Below are 19726 nucleotides of genomic sequence, written 5' to 3'. Positions count from 1 at the left end.
TAATCTTTCATATGTGAATAATGCTACTTATTGCTTTAGCAGTTCTTATTTCATCTTAAGTAAAAATAAATCGTAAATCACAGGCTGGTTTGGGTTGGAAGGGACCTTAAAGCTCATCCAGTTCCAACCCCCTGCCATGGGCAGGGACAGCTTCCACTAGAGCAGGTTGCTCCAAGCCCTGTCCAGCCTGGCCTTGAACACTGCCAGGGATGGGCAGTATATATGTAACTATATATGCAAATATTTGCAACTATAAATACATGTATGTAGGAAAAAGCATGGACTCCAGCTTGTCCTGCCACCTCTCTGCAATTTCAGGATTGGCTTTTTCCAGCTGATCTGTCCCTCAGGAGGGAAAACCAACATCATTTGTCAGGCAGGATTCTTTGATATTGAGACTGAGCAAAGGGCTGGTGTGGATGGGAGTGGGCTCTGGGTGACAGGAAGGAGCACGGAGGTCTCCTGCAGCAGCACTGTCTGAGATGGGCTGCTCTGCGCTGGTGGTGCTGCAGAAGGGGGGAATCCTGCAGGGAGGACTGGGGATTGGGGAGGATTTGTGGCTTGGAGCTGCCCATCATGCTGCCTAGTGTTGGTGCTCCACTGAGGAGGCTTCATGGGGTGACTTTCCTCTGTACCCCATCAGATGAGGTGAATGCGAGTGTGAAGCTGATTTTGTCTATCTTTGTCTAAATAGTTGTGGCTTCCTATCTAATGCTGACCTTTAGCATCATCCAGCTTTTGCAGTTGGAACCAGTGCTTTTAACAGTGCCTTTTGTGTTCACTGACTGAGAAACGGTGTCTGTTCCACAGGAAACTTGTTTACACCTGCCACAGTCCTCATCTTTGCTCTTCCTTTGCTCCTTTCACTGGAGCTGCAGCAGTTGAAACTGCAGAATGTCCTTTCATTCCCCAGCATCCTCGGCGTGGGACGTGACTGCAATAGAGCAGCTGGGGAGAGGATGCAGGGGGTGAGACCCGCTTAGAAACCTCAGCCAGATGTGTACAGCTCAAGGAGGAGATGATACAATTCAGCTTTGGAAAGAGTCAAGTGCAGTGGGTTATTATTTCTGCTTCTGTTTTTTTAACTGTTCATTTGGGGGTTTACAGAACAGCTCTTGGAATACCTCTCTGCACGTACAGATGCAAGTCCTCTCTCCATTACTCTTAGCCCTTGCTGCAGGGTTTGCCAGGCTTGTGCTTTCAGCCCTTCTGCAGGTGGTTAAACAGTGGTCTCCTGAGGGGTTGGACATTTTCAGACCCCTAAAACCATGGGTGGCTTTTTAGAGGTGACCCATGCAGTGCATGAGTTGGTGGGTTCATGCTGCAGCAGAAGAATGCGGGGAAGCCAGGGCGAGGGGAGGTGCTTGGACAGGAGGCTTTGCAAAGCTGCTCTTCCAAGTGTTGTGCTCAGCCTGCTCTCTGGTGGTAGCTGCTGTAGCAGAGATGACCTTTGATAAAACGTGAAGCATTTGGTTTGATTGGGATACTCAGCTTCATACAGCTAGAGTTTAGAGTTGTCAACTCATCTGCTCTTGCTTTTGTTCCCTTACCCCATGCAAGATTCACCGGTTACAAATAATATCACAGCAGCTTCAAAGCCAACAAAGCTTGCTTCTTCCCAACAGCTCTCTCCAGTGCAGGTTCTCCAGTGTCTGATAAAGGCTGAGCTCTATCGCTCTTTTCTTTCAGACTGCAGAGACTAGTAGGAGGGCAGACAGAAGAGGCACCTGCTGGCACGAAACGTGGAAGAAATAAACAGCTTTGGGATCTTGAGTCAGATTTGGCTGAAAACAGCCAGCAGGATCCAAAACTCTTGCTAGGGCTGAGATATAGAGAAGCACTTAAAGACCATTTGATTGTGATCTCTTCTTACTGCCTCAGCTGGGCTGGAGCCTGCAGCATGCAGGGCAGGCAGAAGAGCTGCGGTGGAGGTAGAGCATCACTGCTGTTCTCTGGTCTGCGCTGGTGAATGTGGGGATTCTCCTTCTCTAGATCAGCTGGTGGCAATATCCAAACTGTTTGTCTGGCTTTGTTGTGTGAAGCTGTTGTGAGGAAGGAGGTGCTTGGTAAATCTTTCAAAGGAGGCAAGTCAGCCATGCTTATAGAGAGCCTGGGAGAGACTCTTGTGATGAATGCTTCTCTTCAGTCCTGAAAATAGCTGAGGGGTGTTTGCTGTCACAAAAGTGATGAGGTTTGACAGTTCTAGCTGGGAACAAAAGCAAGAATGGGAGAAATAGTTTTGGAGGTGGTTACTGGGACCCTGTCCTGTGTTTGCTGACATCCCACTAGTAAAAGGTCAGTCCCGTTTGTATTTCCTAGATAAAATGTCAGTGTGATGGATATTTCTTCCAGCAGTATTTGGTTGCTGTATTTCTTATCAGGATTTGTTTTCATGATACCTGAGGGATGTGACAGTCATATGTGTGGCTTCTTTGTGCTGGAGACATCTTCCGGACTGTAGGACGTAGCACGCAGGTATGACCATTTGCTGTTGAGGATGGGGCTTTTCTGTTGGACAAGACCTAATCAGGCAGCTTTGAGTCTTCAGAACAAGCAGGCACCTTCTGTTGTAATCCATTTTCCATCCCTTTGATAGTGGAGGTAGGATGTTGTTCCAGCATTTATATAACTCTCTATTTCTTGTTGCTATTAAAGTATTCATTTTGCCCCAAAACATGATATATGCTGTTTCTTTGAATCCTGGTATTTATGACTGATGCTTAAAGGCAATTTAAGGAGATGTAGGGTTCTTTTTTCCCCATGTGAATTGTTGTGGTCTAGTCAAGGCAACTTGTAGCAGCAACCATGTGGAAGTGTTGTCTTCCCACAATTAGAGGTTAAGAGTTGACAGCAAATGAGCCAGGAATTATAATTAAAAAAACAGGGTAATTTGAACATGGTGAAAACCAGGGAATAAAAACAAGGTGGAATGCACCTTGTCAGTATTGAGTGCAAATAAGAGATAAAGTGTCTTGCAGTGAAAGATGTTTGGGTTGTGTGTATTTTGCTGAGCATGGGAGCAATTCCTCCTATTCCATTGGAGCTCGGGGTTTGTTCAGTTGGTACTGATGCTCTTTTAGAAAGCTTTTACCTCTCTGCTTTCTGAGGTCTGACATGGAAGAGAAAGGCTTCAATAGGTACCAGCTGCTCAGTGGGCCCTTTCTTTTCAAAGCCTCGCTTGCTTTTCTCCATTCCCAATTAAAGCGTGTGTTAAACGTAGCTTTTGTTTGAAGCAGCCGGCGCTGTGGTATTCCATGTGAAAGGAATGTGCTTCTCACCTTTTCTCTCCCTTTTGCCGCAGGGTCAGCATTCTTCAGGGGAGGACATGGAAATCTCTGATGATGAGACCAACCCTGCACCCATCACCAGTGCAGAATGTGCCAAAACCATTGTGGTGAACTCCTCTGTCAGCAACACCGCCGTGATGGCCCCGTCGATTCCTCCCATGCCACCACCGGGATTCCCTCCTCTTCCTCCTCCTCCTCCACCACCTCCACAGCCAGGCTTCCCGATGCCTCCACCGCTGCCTCCACCACCTCCACCTACTCACCCTGCTGTCACTGTCCCCCCACCACCGCTCCCTGCCCCTCCTGGGGTCCCTCCACCTCATATCTTGCCTCCACTTCCTCCGTTCCATCCTGGCATGTTCCCTGTCATGCAAGTGGATATGATAAGTGTCTTGGGTAACCAGTGGGGTGGCATGCCAATGTCCTTCCAGATGCAAACTCAGATGCTGAGCCGCATGATGCAGGCACAGAACACATACCAGTATCCGCCTTTCATGACGGGTCGGATGCAGTTTGTGAACCTTCCACCCTACCGTCCTTTCTCTATGGGAGCAGCTCTTGGTCGTGGTCAGCAGTGGCCACCACTGCCCAAGTTTGACCCTTCGGTTCCACCACCGGGTTATGAGCCGAAGAAGGAAGATCCCCACAAAGCCACTGTGGATGGAGTCCTCTTGGTCATAGTGAAGGAACTAAAGGCTATCATGAAGAGGGACCTGAACCGGAAGATGGTTGAAGTGGTAGCGTTTCGGGCATTTGATGACTGGTGGGACAAGAAGGAACGTCTGGCAAAGGTAGGCTTGCGCATACTCTCTGCTGGATCCCGAGGGGAACTGTTCTTAGTGCTTGTGGCACCTGCCTTGGGACAGTGTAACACTCTGGTATTAAACTTGGCATATTTCCATGGTGTCACTCCATATGTGCAGGCATTTCATGCTCCTTTGCCATCAGAACAAACACAAGTGGGAATTTTAGTCCTTTCCAGTCATAGATAGGAGTACACCATTGCAGAGTTAGCTCTGAACACATATGGAGTCACAACTGCTCACCTAGGAGGGAGCTGCTGCTCTGTCTCACACCATCCCACTGATTGAATGTGGTCCCAAGGAAGAAATGTTTAGTTCTTGGTGTCATCCCTCTGCTTCGGGGTGATCATCTCCTCATCCCCTCTAGCTTTGGGCCACTTTAGGGAAGCCCTTTATCTGCAAGGAACTAAGCCCAGGGTCTTGGACACCATGTTCATCTTTGGTGGCATGCTGTCCAAGCCGGCCTGCATGACTTCTCAGTTCATCCTGGCTGGATGCCTCTGGAAAGGAGTTTGCAGGAAGAAATTACCTCCAAATCAGGAGAAAAATGTGCAAGGGCTTCTCACATCTAAGAGGAAACCGTTCTTCGGCTCCAGAAAACCTAAAGTCAGATGCAACAGGAGTGTTTGAAACCACCAAGCTGCTGTTTTATGTTCTCCACTCTGTGATGAGATCTATGGGTATTTCCAGTTCTCTGCACTCTTCCCATCTCCCCAGTCCATGTATACAGTGGCAGTTAACTAAAAAGCTGAATACTGGCCAAAATCCATGAGGAGTTCCAGGCATTAGTTAAGAAAACAGTTCTGCATTAGTTGTCTCATCCTTTCTCAGCCAATTTAAAGCGTACTTCAGCCAGGAAACAGCTCCTGTGACCTAATACATGATGAATTTGTCACTACCAAGAAACTTAACACTATAGAAAGGTTCATGCAAACCTGAGAATTACTATTGCAGTGAATTCTTGTAAATAAAACCCCAACAAACCAAACCTGCAAATGCATTTTCTGTTTCAGATGCCACTTTTCAGAGCAGTATCTCCATCACCTGCCAGTAGCACTTTAACTCCAGCGCCTGGGAGAGCTCCTTGGCTTTCCATTACCATTCCATTGGTAATGCTGCTGCTTATTAGCTGGTTTATGGCAGTATAATTTGTTCTGGCTTGGAGCTGGCTGGGGTGACTGTGACAGGAAACCAGGTCCCTCTCCTCCTGACTCATGTTTGGAGCTTCTGTCTCCCACCAGTGTTTGCTGACCATTTTGCAGGAGGCTCCTGCATTTCCAGGGCAGTGAGAGAAACAGACCCAGCAAACTGTTGCAAAAGCAGTAACTGAAGTACCCAAGAAGTTGTTCTAAACCAGGTATGTGCAGTGGAGAAGCAGAAGCAAGCCTAGGCAAATCTGCAGCAGCTGCTCGGGCTCTTTCTGTACTGAGCTATGGCTGGATTTAGGATATTCCTCCCTTCACCTGGAATCTGTAATCCAACTTTGGGACAGGAAGTTGACTGTACCACAGCAGCTTGCCACAGTCCTTGCCACAGGTTATGTTGGACATGAGTAGTCTAATTGAACATAGGAAATTACTGCATGGAAAACCACTTGTGCTTTCTGTCCAGGAACAGAAATGCCAGAGCCGTTGCTGCTTCAGGGCACTGCCTGGAGAGCCCTCTGCCAGGCCATGTGCTGCTGTCACATGCAGAGCAATGTCACGTATTTCAGAGCCTCCTTTCTGCTAGGGCTGGGCATCCCCTGACACTGGTGTGGGACAGGATTCCTTCTCAGTGACAAGCTGACTCCTAAACTGGACTTACCTTCCTATTGCTGGTGTCTTTATGCATGTGTGAGGATGAGCCAGCTTGGCTCCTTGACGGCAGCTCTAGGTCAGTTCCCCATGTATTTTGCCACCAAACTATTTTTCTAGAATAGACCAAGACCTCCAGGCACTGTTAAGAGCTGAAACGACCCTCTAAAACGAGCCCTGTATCCCTATTTCTTCCTTCCTGACAGTTTTAATTGGAGCTCCTCTTGTTTTTCCTTACTGATTGATGGTAGTGAAAGAAATCATGTTACTTTCAGAGGTTTGCAGTGTAAGACAACATATGTGCTTCTTTGCATCTTTTTGTATTTTCTTTAGAAATAAATGAAGCACATTTGTAGGGAGAGATAATATCTTTTAATATCTTCTATCCTTGGACCATCTAGCTGCAGTAGTCCTATTATTTCACAGGAGAGATCAAAGCTCGTCTTGAAAGCACTTGAGCTCCACTGTATGCCAGTTCCTACGCTAGGTCCCTGTAGGGACACAGTAGGTCTCCCTGACCTTCCCAGGCATGACAGCAGGAAGCCTTGTGGTTTCTTTTTATCCCCTGGCTGCCCAACAATGTTCAAGTTTAGTAGGACAGCAGATATTATCTGCTCAGTGCTGCCAGCAGCCCCTGAACCACACAAGAAGGCAACACACTTGCCACCTCCTGTGTCTCAGTTTTTCTCTTTTCTCCCTGTGTTTTGGCTGCTGTATTCCATCAAAGGAATCAACTTGGGCAGCTGATTGACTGCCAAGAAGTATCATGCCATAGGTAAAAGATGGGAAAGCTCAAGGATAAAGCTGGCGTCCTAGGTCAGGCAGGATGGAAAACATACGGGGTGAAAGCTGTTAAGGACCATGTTGCCGCTGAAGCCAGCGTGTACCACAGACTGTCTGCCTGAGGAAAGCTTTTCCCTGTTCCCAAATCTAGTGATGGGTTTAAGTTTGAAAGCCTGGATACGATGCATTAAGCAGAGTGCCAGGAATAACCTGCCATCTCTGGCATGGAGTGTTGCTGTTTGGATTCTTGATATTCCCACTAGTCTTGTCCCTTATTAGCAGGAGAGCGCTGAGCTCATGCTTCTTCTCTGGTGATTACAGCCAGCTTTGGCAGATGAGCTCTGTTAATGCCTGTTAAACTGACTTTTAGATGTTGTTATGCCACTGGCTGATGGGAATGAACGTTACCTCCGGTACCCTTTGCTCAAGAAGAGCGTGGCATGCCACCGGGCATCATGCTCTCCCCACCTCATCTGCCTCTTCACAGCTGCAGAGGTTTGAATTCCTGCTCTTGTTTCTCACCTCAGGTCAGGTGAAAAGGGGTTTGATGCGGCTGAGCAGAGATGATTTTCCTGTTTCTCAGGACTGGAGCCTTCTGACAATTTTTGTGGACTTGTGCTGTGGTTGCCAAGTGAACACAGTGATGGGTGTGATTTCTGACTCGCTGTATTGTGTCTTGCGCTGAAAAGAAGGTCGGTCTTCCCAACTAGAAGGGCTGAAGTTGCTTTCAGCTATGTGGGTTAGCAAGTGAAGGTAGATAATACAGTGTTAGGCTGACTTGCCTAAAGCTGGTTGAGTTATTTGCGAGAAGTATATGTATAGCTCTGTTTCTCACATAGCTGTGACCAGACCAGATGGGCTCCTGCAGCATTTGGGAATACTGGTGTATCCCAGCTCCTAAGCTTCCCTTCAGAGTTTAGGATCTTTGTACAGTAGCTGCTTTTTGGTACATGGTAGTTTGTGCCTGGGTGGAGGAATGTGTTCCCTTGGGCTGAGTTCTGGGTTCATGTTTGCACCTTTTTTTCGCCTTTCATCTCTCCTTTTTATGGCCTTTGCTTCCAGCATTGGATTCTGGCTGTTCAGAAAGTGATCACTGTGATCTCCACACCAAACACTTGAGAGACCTGAAACGAGCCACGGGGGCTAATGGGTCTGTTCATTTCCCTTGTCCTTCCTTGTGAAGGAAGCCTATGTTAAGCTGCATGTGAAGTAAATGGAGATTGTGTCTTAAAGCACTCAGTGAAGAAAGCAGGAGTGTCTGCTCTTTGCCAGTGTGGCGGCTCCAAATGCAAGATCACTTAGTGTCCCTCCTAAGCCACTGTTCTGGGAACCCCAGCAATTTTGCTTTCATCAATTTTAGTACTTTGTGCAGAGCAAATAACTTGCAAATAATTGCAAAGGGGAGAAGGCTTCTCAGAAATGGAAAGGTCTTGTTATCAAGAAGAGCTCTTGCACCTTCTCCCTTTCAAGTGTGTGTGGCCACGTAGTGCATGTTCAGCTGCCCTTGCCTTCAGAGAAACTGATGGCAGGGCAAGGCAGTGACATTTCACAAACCTCAACATAGGTGGTTTCCAGAGTTTGTGTGCTTCCCAGAGCATTTTCTACTTGAGCGTGCTTTCTTTGTTGCAGGCGTCTCTCACTCCAGTGAAGTCTGGAGGAGAACTGGAGGAAAAACCAAAGCCGAAGGATCGAATCGCATCTTGTCTTTTGGAGAACTGGAACAAAGGAGAAGGCCTGGGATACGAGGGAATTGGCTTGGGCATTGGGCTACGAGGGGCCATCCGGCTGCCATCCTTCAAGGTAAAAGCAAAGATCTGTCTTCGTTATGCTAGTATTCCCTTCCAGCCTTATCATTACATCTATCACTTGTGTGCATCATCTGTAAAGGATCTCCCTGCTCCCCAAGGTAAATGAGGCATTTGGCTGTGTTTAGGACACAGCATTTCAGCATGATTGTAAAATGCGCTTTTGCTTGTGGTGCTTTACGCAGTTACTGATCTGCTTAGACTGTTCTGCAGTTTGGCAGCTGACTCTCACCTGAAGTTTCGTTAAAGGTGTTCTCTGCCCATGTGAGTTCACAGAATGAGACCAGCAAGCACAGGGTCACAGAGCATTTGCATAAACAAGGAAAAGCATCTTAAACAAAGTGCGGGTTAGGGGAGGGTAGCAGCCTTCCCTTCAGTTAGGCTTTCGAATGCACAGAAAGTGCAAGTGAAGGTTTGGGCTGAGGGATTCTGCAGCCTTGATTTAGAATCAAACTTGCTTTGAGCTTCCTTAAGATGCCATAGGCTTAGGTTCTCTTTCTATTCTGCTACATCTCAGACAAATGGATTTGTCAAGAGTTTTCTCTGTCATCTTCAAAGTGTGTGGTGATGACATGCACTGTGCTGGTACCCAGAGCGTTTTGATGCAAATTGAGGGGGTAGAATTTCATTCACAGTGAAATTCTGTTTGGAAGCAAATAAAGGGATCAAGAGCTGGAGAAGTGTGCCTTGGTTTCTGGTGTAAGTCACCATGGCAAAGTAAAGCAGTAGCAATTTGCTTAAGAAGTTGATTTCTGCTGTTCCTAAAGTTTTAGAAATGCTAATTGTGTCTTTTGTTCAGGTGAAAAGAAAGGAGCCACCTGAAGCTGCCTCAGCAGGAGATCAGAAGAGAATCCGGCCTTCTACTTCTGTCGATGATGAAGATGAAGGTTTGCAAAGCACATTTGTTTGAAACACAAGAGCAGATGCAAACCACATGCAAGCTGAATTCTTTTAAACTTCGCAGCAGTGTGCTCACTTACAGTTAGACACAGAGTCAAGGATCTGAGCCAAACCCCTGCTTCCCACAAACCTCTCATCAGCTGGGCGCTGTCTCCTCTGGATTCAGTTGTCTTAAATGCACTGGCAGGAAATTTAAGCCCTGCATTGTACGAGTAACTCATAACCTAGTTTAGTTCTGGTGATGCAGAACTGGTCACCCAGTAGAGGGAGCTCAGGTGAGTTCATGGAGAAAGCACATGCGACAGTTTGCCCTGTGTTTGATTCTAGGAAAAAATCTAAGTTATTTGCCAGAAAAATCTATTTGAGAATATTTTAACATGTTTTGCAGGTTAGAGCAGAGATAAAACAAAGCTTTTGAATACCGTTTGGTTTGCATCAAAAAGTAGATTCAAGTTACTTGTGCCATAAAGTTAATTCAGACTAACAACTGGTTTTGAAGCCAAAGTACAGAAACAGGGTTTTGTAGAGCACTTAACACAAAAAGGCATGAAGTTTGGCTTACTTGTCTGACCTCCATCATGCCATGTCTCCTCACTGCTCTCTGCCTGTTGCTTGTCAGCTTTGGCCACCTGCATTTTGCTATCCTCGGCATTTCAACACCCTGTACCCAGTCTTGCCCTCAGGCTGAAATCAGTAAGCCTCTGTACACCTGAGGACTCACACACCACATGGGAACATTGCTCCTAGCTTTGATCTTCCCAAATAACAGATTTCCTTTATGTAGTCAATGCTTTTCCTCCCTTACAAGGTATTTGATGACAGTTTGTCTTGTTTTTGCTCATCAGAGTCAGAGAGGGACAGGGATGCTTCTGATACAACATCTGACCTGTCAAAGAAGGATGCAGAAGCAGTGGGGCTGAGGCGGCGACCAGCAAGGCCACTGGAGCTTGACAGTGAGGGAGAAGAGGGAGATGAGACATCAGAGAAAGAGGAAGAGTCCTCTTCAGAGAAGGAAGAGGAGCAGGAAGAAGAGGGAAGCTTGGTGAAAGCAGCACCTGGCAAGGTGTGTTCATTTGTGATTGCAGTTCTGAATGCTGTCTGTTATTAAAAGGAGGTTGTTAATTCCAGATGCCAAGGTTACCTTCTTACCCACTAGGGTCTGTCCTGAGAGAACCTCAGTGAGGTTATTCACTCTTCAGATTCTCTGATCACCGTCCATGAGAGTCACTGGTGGTTATTACAGTGACAGCCAGGTCTCAGTCAGACACTGTTCATTTTTTGGCAATGCTTTCTTGCAAAGGAGGAAGAGGAGGATGACGAGGAGGATGAAGACGATGATGAGGATGAAGATGATGATGGAGATGATGATGAGGATGAAGATGAGGAGGAGGAAGAGACAGGCATAGACACAAGTGACAAGGAGGAGGAGCAGGACTCCGAGGAGGGTAAGTGGTTCCAGGGGAAGCAGCAGGCATAGCCTTTGGGTCACGTGTGGTTTCCCTTTGCACTTGTGAGCTGATCATTTTTTATTTGTGCAGCTTCTTTCACTGAAGGGTGATTTTCCACAAGATAATGCATACAGGTACTTTCAGTTTCTGTCTGTGAGGCTTCCATGATCCCTCAGTCTGTGGGTCCCTTTGCAATAGCTCTCCACCCTCAGCCCAACTTGACAGAGGGACAGAGACCTTAAAGCCAGCCAAGTTTGTGCTTTATGAGCCATGTGTGGCTGGGAGGAGAAGGGACCAGACTTCAAACAGGGTAATTTAGCTGCTAATAACTTTCTGTCTTCTAAGTTCCTGCTCTGGGAGATGGTAGGTTCCACATTTTAAAGCTGTGTGTGGAGGCAGCAGAAATGCTTAGTACAACTCCAGTAAAGATGCAACCCACCAAGAGATGCATGTGAACAAGGTGCCAGGCAGCACTGCTTTTGCAGCTGATGGAGCTGTCTGTTGTATAGTGATTGTTGTGAGCATCCAAATACACAGTTTGTAAGTGTCTGCAACACTAAGTAAATTGGGAGGCGAGTCCTTCAAACCCACATGCTGTTACTGATGCTGTTTCCACACTGTTACAGTGTGGAAGTGATATTTGCTCCTGTAGTAGACCCTGATTGTTTAATGAAGTCAGAAAGCAGAACTAACGGTGATTTGTTCTTGTTGTAGATGTAGCAAGTCCCTCATCTTCCAAGGCTGAAGTTGAATCATCCGATGAAAGCGAGGACTCCTCTGAATTTGAGTCAAGTTCAGACTCAGATGATGAAGATGAGGATGATGAAGATGAGGAGGAGGAGGAAGAGGAAGAAGAGACAGCTGAAGATCAAGACAGAGAAGCCATGGTTGCTGAGACAGAGCATGAGCCTGCTAGTCATGAGCTTCCTGATGATGAGAGGGAGACTATTTTGGAGCTGTATCCTGTGGATGACTACATGGATGCAACAGGCTTGGGACTCACAGAGCCAGCTTTGGCAGTGAAAGATGAAGGCATGGAAGAAATCAAAGCTGTGGAAGGTGAATGTGGTGAAGTCCCAGAGGCATCTATTGCTGCTGAAACACTGAAACACTTGGTTATGGAAAGAGACCAGGAGACAAAACTTGCTCTGTCTCCCATCTGTAGGCCAGGTATGTCTTTTCATGCAGTTCAGTGTTTGTTGTATACATTTAAAAGTACAGTATTCTCACAGCATCAAATATGTATGGGTTTGTATTTCCCTTCTCTTTCTTCCTCCACTCTTAGCTCTAGGCCAGGGGTTCTGTGTACAGAGAAAGATGTCTGTGCTGAACCTTCCTTCCTAGTAAGGAGCGTTACACGAGTCATCAGCTACTAAAAATACTGTGGTTATTGTATCCAGAATCTTACCCTAAGCCAGTTTAGTTACTGTCCTACAGGAACTGAACAGTTGTCATCATTTGAGGGTGACTGATTGGATGGTGTGGTGGCTGAAGCTCAAGATAGAGAATCCATGGCTGCTAAAACAGAGCAGGAATCTGTGCTTAATGAGCCACTACTGGCTCTTTTTAATACTGAAGCAGTGTGTGACTGGGGAGCTATATGGGGCAGGTGAGTGGGGTCTCAGTGTTGTAACTGATTCCTAATACTATTATTTGCTTTTGGGTTTTTTTTACTTAGTCCTTTCAAGTGATACTCCCTGATTTTCTGGGAGAAGGAAGTTGTCTGCATTCAGTGCAGAGTTGTATTTAACCCACAGAAATTAGAAACTAGAACAGAGTGAGATGCATAAAGTTGGTCAAACTCTGCAGCTAGGGGGAATTAAAAAGTGAGAAAATGGAGCCGACAAGGAGAGCACATGGAGCGTGGCCTTCAGTGTGAGCCTTGGCAGGACTGTGGCTGAGGACTGCTAGGCAGTATTTTGCGTCTTGGAGAGCTGGAAATCCAGTCCCTGTACAGGCTGTCACTCCTTGGCTGCCCTAAAATCTGAAAGCCATGAAGAGGTGAAATGTTAAACTGGGCAGGGCAGAGAACCTTCTTGCACAGATCCTTTCTGGAACAGATCAGTGTGCAGAGAGGACATAAATCTGGGGAGACCTGCATTTGGGCACCGGCTCTTGTGGAATGAGCTTTACAGGGAGGCTGTGGGAGCAAGCTCTAACTACAGCATTCTTCTGGTGCAGCCCAGCCTGATTGTACAGGAGTTACAGGGACTGGACGCTTCTCTGGTTTGTTCAGCACAAATGGGGAACACTTCTCTTCCAACTATCCAGGCATTTTCACCTCCTTTTTCTTTCCCACTTGAAAATGTTATTTTGAGCTGCCTAACAAGATTCACTGTTGATTCCTTTTGGACCTGGCACTAAGTGGGTAAATAAACTCCAGACAAATGAGCCTGCTGCAGAGAGAGCAGCATATAAATTGCCTCATTGATACCATCTGAGTGTCTCTTCATTCATTACAAGGGCTTCCCATTCCCTTCATGTGTTGTTCAAGAGTGTTACGCTCCTCCCTTCACTGCTCCCTCCTTGGAGAGCTCAGGGTTCTTCATGGCCTTGCAATTACAATTAGTTTTCCTTCCCACATTAGAAAAGCTGATAGCTTGGGGCTCTGACAGATCTTCTCCGAAGTCCTTACCCCACAATCCACTAAATCTTTTTATGTCTGTACAAAAGGTGGGCAGGGGTTTTGAAAGCAGAAAACCTTCGTTCTGGCCTGTGTTGTAGTTAATCCTCAAATTAATAGTGTGGGTTTTTTATGGTCCATTAGGAATGTCTGTGGTAGCATCTAATTACTCCACGCTCTGTGCCTCCAAAAGGTAAAGCAATGGGAGTTTTTAAAGCCTCCCAGTGGAATTGAGCTGTTCTGTAATTGTGGCATCTTAAACATGCCTTTACTGGCAAGTGGTGAGAAACTGAATAGAAGCAAAGCTCTAATTCTCTTCTCTTTTCCCCCTTTTAGAAGAAGAGTCCGAACCTGCTACCATGCTGGAGCCAGAGGTACAGGAAGGTCCAAAGCCTGACTCTCAAGATGAGGAGGCGGTGCTCTGTCTCTCAGCTCCAGTGGGAGTCTTTGGAGAACCTCTGCCCAGTAAAAGCAGCTTCTTTAGCAAGTCTGAGGACAGCAGCTTAGAAGCGCGTGTTAAAACAAAACTGCCCTCTGCAACGGAGGAAGACGATCGGCTGCCTCGCACACCTGGACTGGAGGTGATGATCCATTCAGAGACTGATGCTCTTTTGCTTCCAGCCCACAAAGTGCCATCCTCCATGCTTCCCTTACCATCCACTCCTGGTAAGGAAGAACCTTTAGTCCCTCCAGAAAAGTTCTCTGAACACTTAATGGTGACCAAAACGTCCATAGAAGAGGAGATTCCAAGGACTCCTGGGCGGGACATTTTGGTCAAGTCTTCACACCCTTTCGTGAAGTCGCAGAGCACGGACACTGTTCCAGCCACGCCAGGAAGCGATGCTCCCCTTACAGGAAGCAGTTTGACCCTCAGTTCCCCTCAAGTCCCAGGGAGCCCCTTTTCCTACCCATCCCAATCTCCTGGCATCAACAGTGGCATTCCTCGGACTCCTGGGAGAGATTTCAGTTTCACGCCTACTTTCCCAGAGGCTGGTGCTACCATTCCTTGCCTTCTGTCTGGCAAGAAACAGTCAGAGGATGATGTAGATGAGAAACCCTTTAAAGAGCCTCTTGGTGCTTCCCTTACAATCAGCATGAACAGTGTTCCTTCCCCTATCCCCTTCGCCAGCCCCCCACAAGCAGATTTCCACATGGACATGGGTTTGCCACCTGATGAGCCAATGCCTGTAGCAGTCCTGCCGTGCATGCATGGAGATGAAAGAATGCCCATTGAAGAATGCAAGGCAGAAGTAAAATCTGTTTTGCTCTCGTCAGAAGTACCCCCTGGTGCTTCTGTTCTTCCTCCCCCACCACCTCCTTCTGTCCTTCCCAAAAGGAGGCCAGGCCGACCAAAACGGTCACCACCTTCTGTCCTCTCGTTGGATATGTACTCGGGCAAAACCATAGAACCTCCTCCTATGCCGGTGGCCTTGGTGGAAAGTGCTGTGGGCAAAGAGCTCCTGAGTGGACATCCTGATGCTTTCTATGGACTAAAAGACCCTGAAGCTGTCACCCTGGACTTCAGGAATGACGGTTTCCATGAGAAAATTGCAGCTGAGACAGTTGCGGAGAAGCTGCCATTTAAGGAACTGGAGAACCAGTGGAATGAAGACTTCAAGGAGGAAGAAGCTCATGCGAAACCTAAAAGACAGTGGCGAAGGCAGAAGAAGTCACCTGAGCATCTCCCAGCAATTCCTTCCCCTGAGTATTCCCCACCCCGGCCTCAATTCAGGCCACGCTCCGAGTTTGAGGAGATGACCATTTTGTATGATATTTGGAACGGAGGCATAGATGAGGAAGATATCAAATTCATGTGTATCACATATGACCGCTTGTTACAGCAGGACAATGGTATGGACTGGCTCAATGACACCCTGTGGGTATTCCATCCTTATATCCTTTCTCACTGGCGCTCTGCATTACACAGCATGTGTAACATGCACTAGATGGTCACTGTGTAGGCCTTACAATGCGAGAAACTTAAGTTTGGTGGAAAAAAGCATTTGCTTACTCAAATAGGAATTGTTTGCATCAGCAGGGAATTCTAGACTGCTTTATTTCCTGAAGCTGCAATACAAAAATACTGCAGAAATGGCTGCTCCTGCTGCATTTCAGTCTAGGACTGCAGGGAAAATCTGTATGCCCCTCTTCTGGGGAGGCTTCCTTGCTAGTTTGAGAAGCTTCTGTCTGCATTTAAACCAGACTTTCTTTTTCAGCTTGCTTGTGGAGTTTCGAGTCTGCACATACAGGGCTTTAACCTGGGGCTAAAACTTGCTGTAAAAATAATCTCACCATCTGTGCCCAAAATGATGAGCTGTGGTACTAGCAGCTTTAACTCTTTGAGTTTGAAATACTAATAAGAGCACTGGTTTCTCAGCAGCACATCAGGGACAGACACAGCCCTGGGCTAGGTGGGGAATGGACTGAGGCTGCTGCAGCAAGTATGCGGGGCCCTGGCTGGTGCTAATGAGGCAAGATCAGGCCCCATCCCCTCCCTCCCTGCCCATCATCTGGTGATCAGCAGCATAGGCTGTAGCTCTGAATCTTTGGGAGCATTTTTGGGATGCAAAAGCTGTCTCAGAACAAGGTTCTGCACGTGTACAGCCACCAGTAAAGATGTCCAGTTCTTATAATCTAGAAACTAGTAATGTTTGTATAATCTAGGGACTAGTAAAGTTTATGATCTAGGAATCCAGTAATGTTTTTAGGAAGGATATACAGGTTTATATGTTAACGAAGACAAATGCACCACCTTGTGTGTTGCTGGAGATTGTGTGGAGTTAAAATATCTCATCCCTTACCCCCTGCAAGGCACAAGACTTGATCTTAAAGGTCTTTTCCAGACTACTTGACTCTGATTCTAGGAAAAGCCCAGACCACTCAGAAGAGTCAGTGATATGATGCTAGCACTAAAAAGCCTCTCAAAAGGGCAACGTGAAAGATGAAATTTATAATTTTCTGTCTTTGTACCAGTGCAATAGCCTTGGAACAGATTTATTTAATTGTTTAAAGGAAATACTTTTAAAGGATGACAAAAAATGTCATCCCTGCTGATTCGCAGTCTGTGTCTGCCCCAGCTCCAGTTTTCTGGTGTTCAGGGTATGTTACGACTCACAGGGAGCATTTTTTGTGTAGAACTCAGTTGTTGGAGGGTTCATGGCTGTGTTTTCAGGGTTAGCTGCCACTGTCCTTCCAGAAGCCAAAAACCTTCTGCCTGCTCAGTGCAGTGGCTCTTTGCCAGGCCAGCAGCAGGTTTCCTTGACTGATCAGGTCAGTGGGGTTTAAAACATCTGCTCAGGGCCTTACCCTTCCCAACAGGTCTGAAGGGGGGCGGATGTACTAAGGCCGGTGAGAGCAGCATCTCTCTGCCTGCCCTTTGGGCTGAGGAGCATCTGGTCTTAGTCAGTGGGGGTGACTGCTGCTGTGAGATCAGTGAAGTGTCTTCAGGGCTTGGGGTGGCTGCAGGGAGTTTCTGGAGGTAGGACAAAAGCATGTCACTCAGAACAGAGAAGATGGTACATCCAGATGGCTGGGCAGCTGCTGTCTGTGTACATAACGGGTGCTGTGGGGAAATCCTTTCTCAAACAGGTTTCTCTTGACAGCTTAACCTTTTTGAGTTGAAATTTTCATTATCTCTTTACTTTAGTTTCCCAAATCACACAGCTAAGAAGGAAAGACTGTTCTTGGTTAGCCTGTGGGCATGTGGGCTTCAGTGATGATTACAACTTTTCAATAGGATTGGGGTTGTTTGCAGCCCTCCGAAAACCTTCCTAGTTTCCCAAGCTCCAGGCGTTAGCTCCGTGTACCTGTAGCAAGTTTTGTCTGATGTCCCCTGCTGGCTGTGTTTCTCCTTAACTTCTTCCCACCTACTAGCTTTTCTACCCCCAAGAAAAAGAAGCGCGATGATGGGATGCGGGAGCATGTCACGGGCTGTGCACGAAGTGAAGGCTATTACAAAATTGATAAGAAGGACAAACTCAAATACCTCAACAATAGCCGAGCTTTTGCAGAGGAGCCTCCAGCTGACACACAGGTGAGAACATGTCCTGTGCTGACTGCCAAGGTGCAAATGGGATTTGGTTTTATACGGTGTCACTCACAGTGGATGCTTCCTGCCTTTTGGCAAGGAGGGAGGTGAAGCTGTTGCTACGCCTGTGTCAAGTCAGTCATCCAGGAGCTGCTGGGGAGGTGTTAGTGTTTGATGTGGGATGTTTTAGGAGGCTACACATTCTGCAGTGGTGTGTTGTAGCACAAAGGATCGCTCACAGGGAGGCTGCAGGTGTTGGGTCCGTTGGGGCAGCTTTGATCACCCGTTTGTCCTCTCAGGGTATGAGCATCCCTGCCCAACCTCATGCTTCTACCCGGGCTGGCTCCGAGAGGCGGTCAGAGCAACGCAGGCTCCTCTCCTCCTTCACTGGTAGCTGTGACAGTGACCTGCTCAAGTTCAACCAGCTCAAGGTAGGTCACCCATGAATTGCTGCTTTGGGCAGGGTCTGGTTGGGAGCAGGCTGAGGCCAGGGCAGGGGACCTTCTGTCAGTTTGGTCTCACCTCAGTGATGCCCATCTCAGCATTGGGCACGGCTCTGTGTGACAGAGATTGACTGGTAGCTGGCATTCCTGTATTTGATGTAATACAACTTGATACAACAATACAACTTAATATAATGTGCAACATAAATAATTTACCTAAAGAAATAGGGACAGAGCAGTTACAGAGAAAACCTGACAGTACAGTATGCTTACTTATGAGAAGCAGAGATTATGGCTATAAATGAGTATATGGTGATTACAGAGCTTGAGCCATCAGGGTTATGCAGAACTGAGACCGACAGCCTCGAAGGGTCTGCTATCCCCATAGTGTGATCAGTGGTAGAAAAACCTCAAGTAGTGCAACTTTGTGGGACCTCCCATGACATCTGTCCTGCCTTCTTGTCACCACAAGATAGAAGGAAACTAAAATCAGGTTGAAGTACCCCAGTGCTGCTTGTGCTGCAGATGTTGGACCTCGGGACAGCCTTTCCCTTTCTGTGCTGTGATTGATTCAGGGTTTGGGTGTTTTCTTCATGCAGTTCCGGAAGAAAAAGCTAAAATTCTGCAAGAGCCACATCCATGATTGGGGCCTTTTTGCTATGGAGCCCATTGCAGCTGATGAGATGGTGATTGAATACGTGGGTCAGAACATCAGGCAGGTAAGCCAGACTGTGAGCGAAACCTGAGCGAAAACCAGCCCTGAGAGAAGTGCTCGAGTATGACAGCAGGGGTTGGAGTCCCTGCTGTAAGGCGCTAGCTACATCACCTAGGCAGAGGTTGGCATGTGGCTTGGAGGTACAAAGGTGGGATTTTCAGCAACCCATAAAAACTAAGCACTCAAATCCTGAGGAGCTAAACCCATCCTGAGCTTCTGTTTTCAGTTAGGTTTGTGTTCCTTTGAGGCATTTGGGGTCACATGCCTGTTGGGTGACACAAGCACAGTGTTGTATAGGTCTGTGCTCATGGATTGCTTCTGCAGCATGTCCTGACCCATGGGGTTTTCTGTAGGTCATTGCTGACATGCGTGAAAAGCGATACGAGGATGAAGGCATCGGGAGCAGTTACATGTTCCGAGTGGATCATGACACCATCATCGATGCCACGAAGTGCGGAAACTTCGCCAGGTTCATTAATCACAGCTGCAATGTAAGTACCAGGGGTTTGCATAGAATTGTGCTCTGCCGTCCTGAGAAACCCATCGAGTCCTTGCTGACTTTGATTTGGGCCATGTTGAGAAGTAGCAGGGGGTCACAGGGTTGTGATTAAATGTTAATGAGCTGCAGCAAATCAAAGCAGATAAAACACGCAGCAAGACAAAGAGCACTCAGAATCCTCCTGACTGTGCTGGGAGACCCTGATGGACACTGTTCAAACCTTTCTAACAAATATTTCCTTAAACTGAATTTTAGCATTGTCATTCAGTGGGAACAGTCTCCTTCTAGTGTCCAGACTGGAAATATGTTTTCTGCCCTGGCAGTTAGAGAAGCTGCTTTCTTGTCTGCTCTGTGCTGCAGTCTACACTCAAATGCTTGGCTATCTGAGCAAATGATTAAGCATTAGTTGAGCTGCTCTTAGCCTGTGACAAACTTGGTGGAGCATCATCCAGGCTCTTCTGCATCAAAGATGACCAGAATATGGGTATTTTGGAGGAGCTCTATTTTCTGGCTTCATGCCTCCCTCTCTCAGCTTTCCCTGGGTCTGCACTCTGGAAGCATGACTGAGGCTATATAAGGAAAGGACTGCCCTATTTT

At 47.1% G+C, this 19726-nt stretch overlaps 1 protein-coding gene across 5 annotated transcripts in view; it reads left to right on the top strand.

The window, feature by feature from the left end:
- SETD1B (SET domain containing 1B, histone lysine methyltransferase) overlaps positions 1-19726 on the top strand; it is a 52396-nt gene that overhangs the window by 27616 nt on the left and 5054 nt on the right. For all 5 annotated transcript variants that reach the window (XR_013957946.1, XR_013957947.1, XR_013957948.1 and 2 more), the window contains exons 7-17: positions 3302-4078; positions 8299-8469; positions 9274-9361; positions 10220-10437; positions 10675-10819; positions 11537-11992; positions 13782-15338; positions 17312-17478; positions 17772-17903; positions 18515-18634; positions 18984-19121. Coding sequence is in view for 1 of the 5 variants with exons in the window: in XM_080628884.1 (XP_080485010.1) it covers positions 3302-4078; positions 8299-8469; positions 9274-9361; positions 10220-10437; positions 10675-10819; positions 11537-11992; positions 13782-15338; positions 17312-17478; positions 17772-17903; positions 18515-18634; positions 18984-19121 (3969 nt within the window). In the remaining 4 variants the exon portion in view is untranslated. The remainder of the gene's footprint in view (positions 1-3301; positions 4079-8298; positions 8470-9273; positions 9362-10219; positions 10438-10674; positions 10820-11536; positions 11993-13781; positions 15339-17311; positions 17479-17771; positions 17904-18514; positions 18635-18983; positions 19122-19726) is intronic.

Source organism: Psittacula echo (genome assembly GCF_963264785.1).
Source record: "Psittacula echo genome assembly, chromosome: 13".
NCBI classification, from domain to species: domain Eukaryota; kingdom Metazoa; phylum Chordata; class Aves; order Psittaciformes; family Psittacidae; genus Psittacula; species Psittacula echo.
Note: the sequence above shows the minus strand (reverse complement) of the source record. Positions and strands in the feature narration are given on the sequence as shown.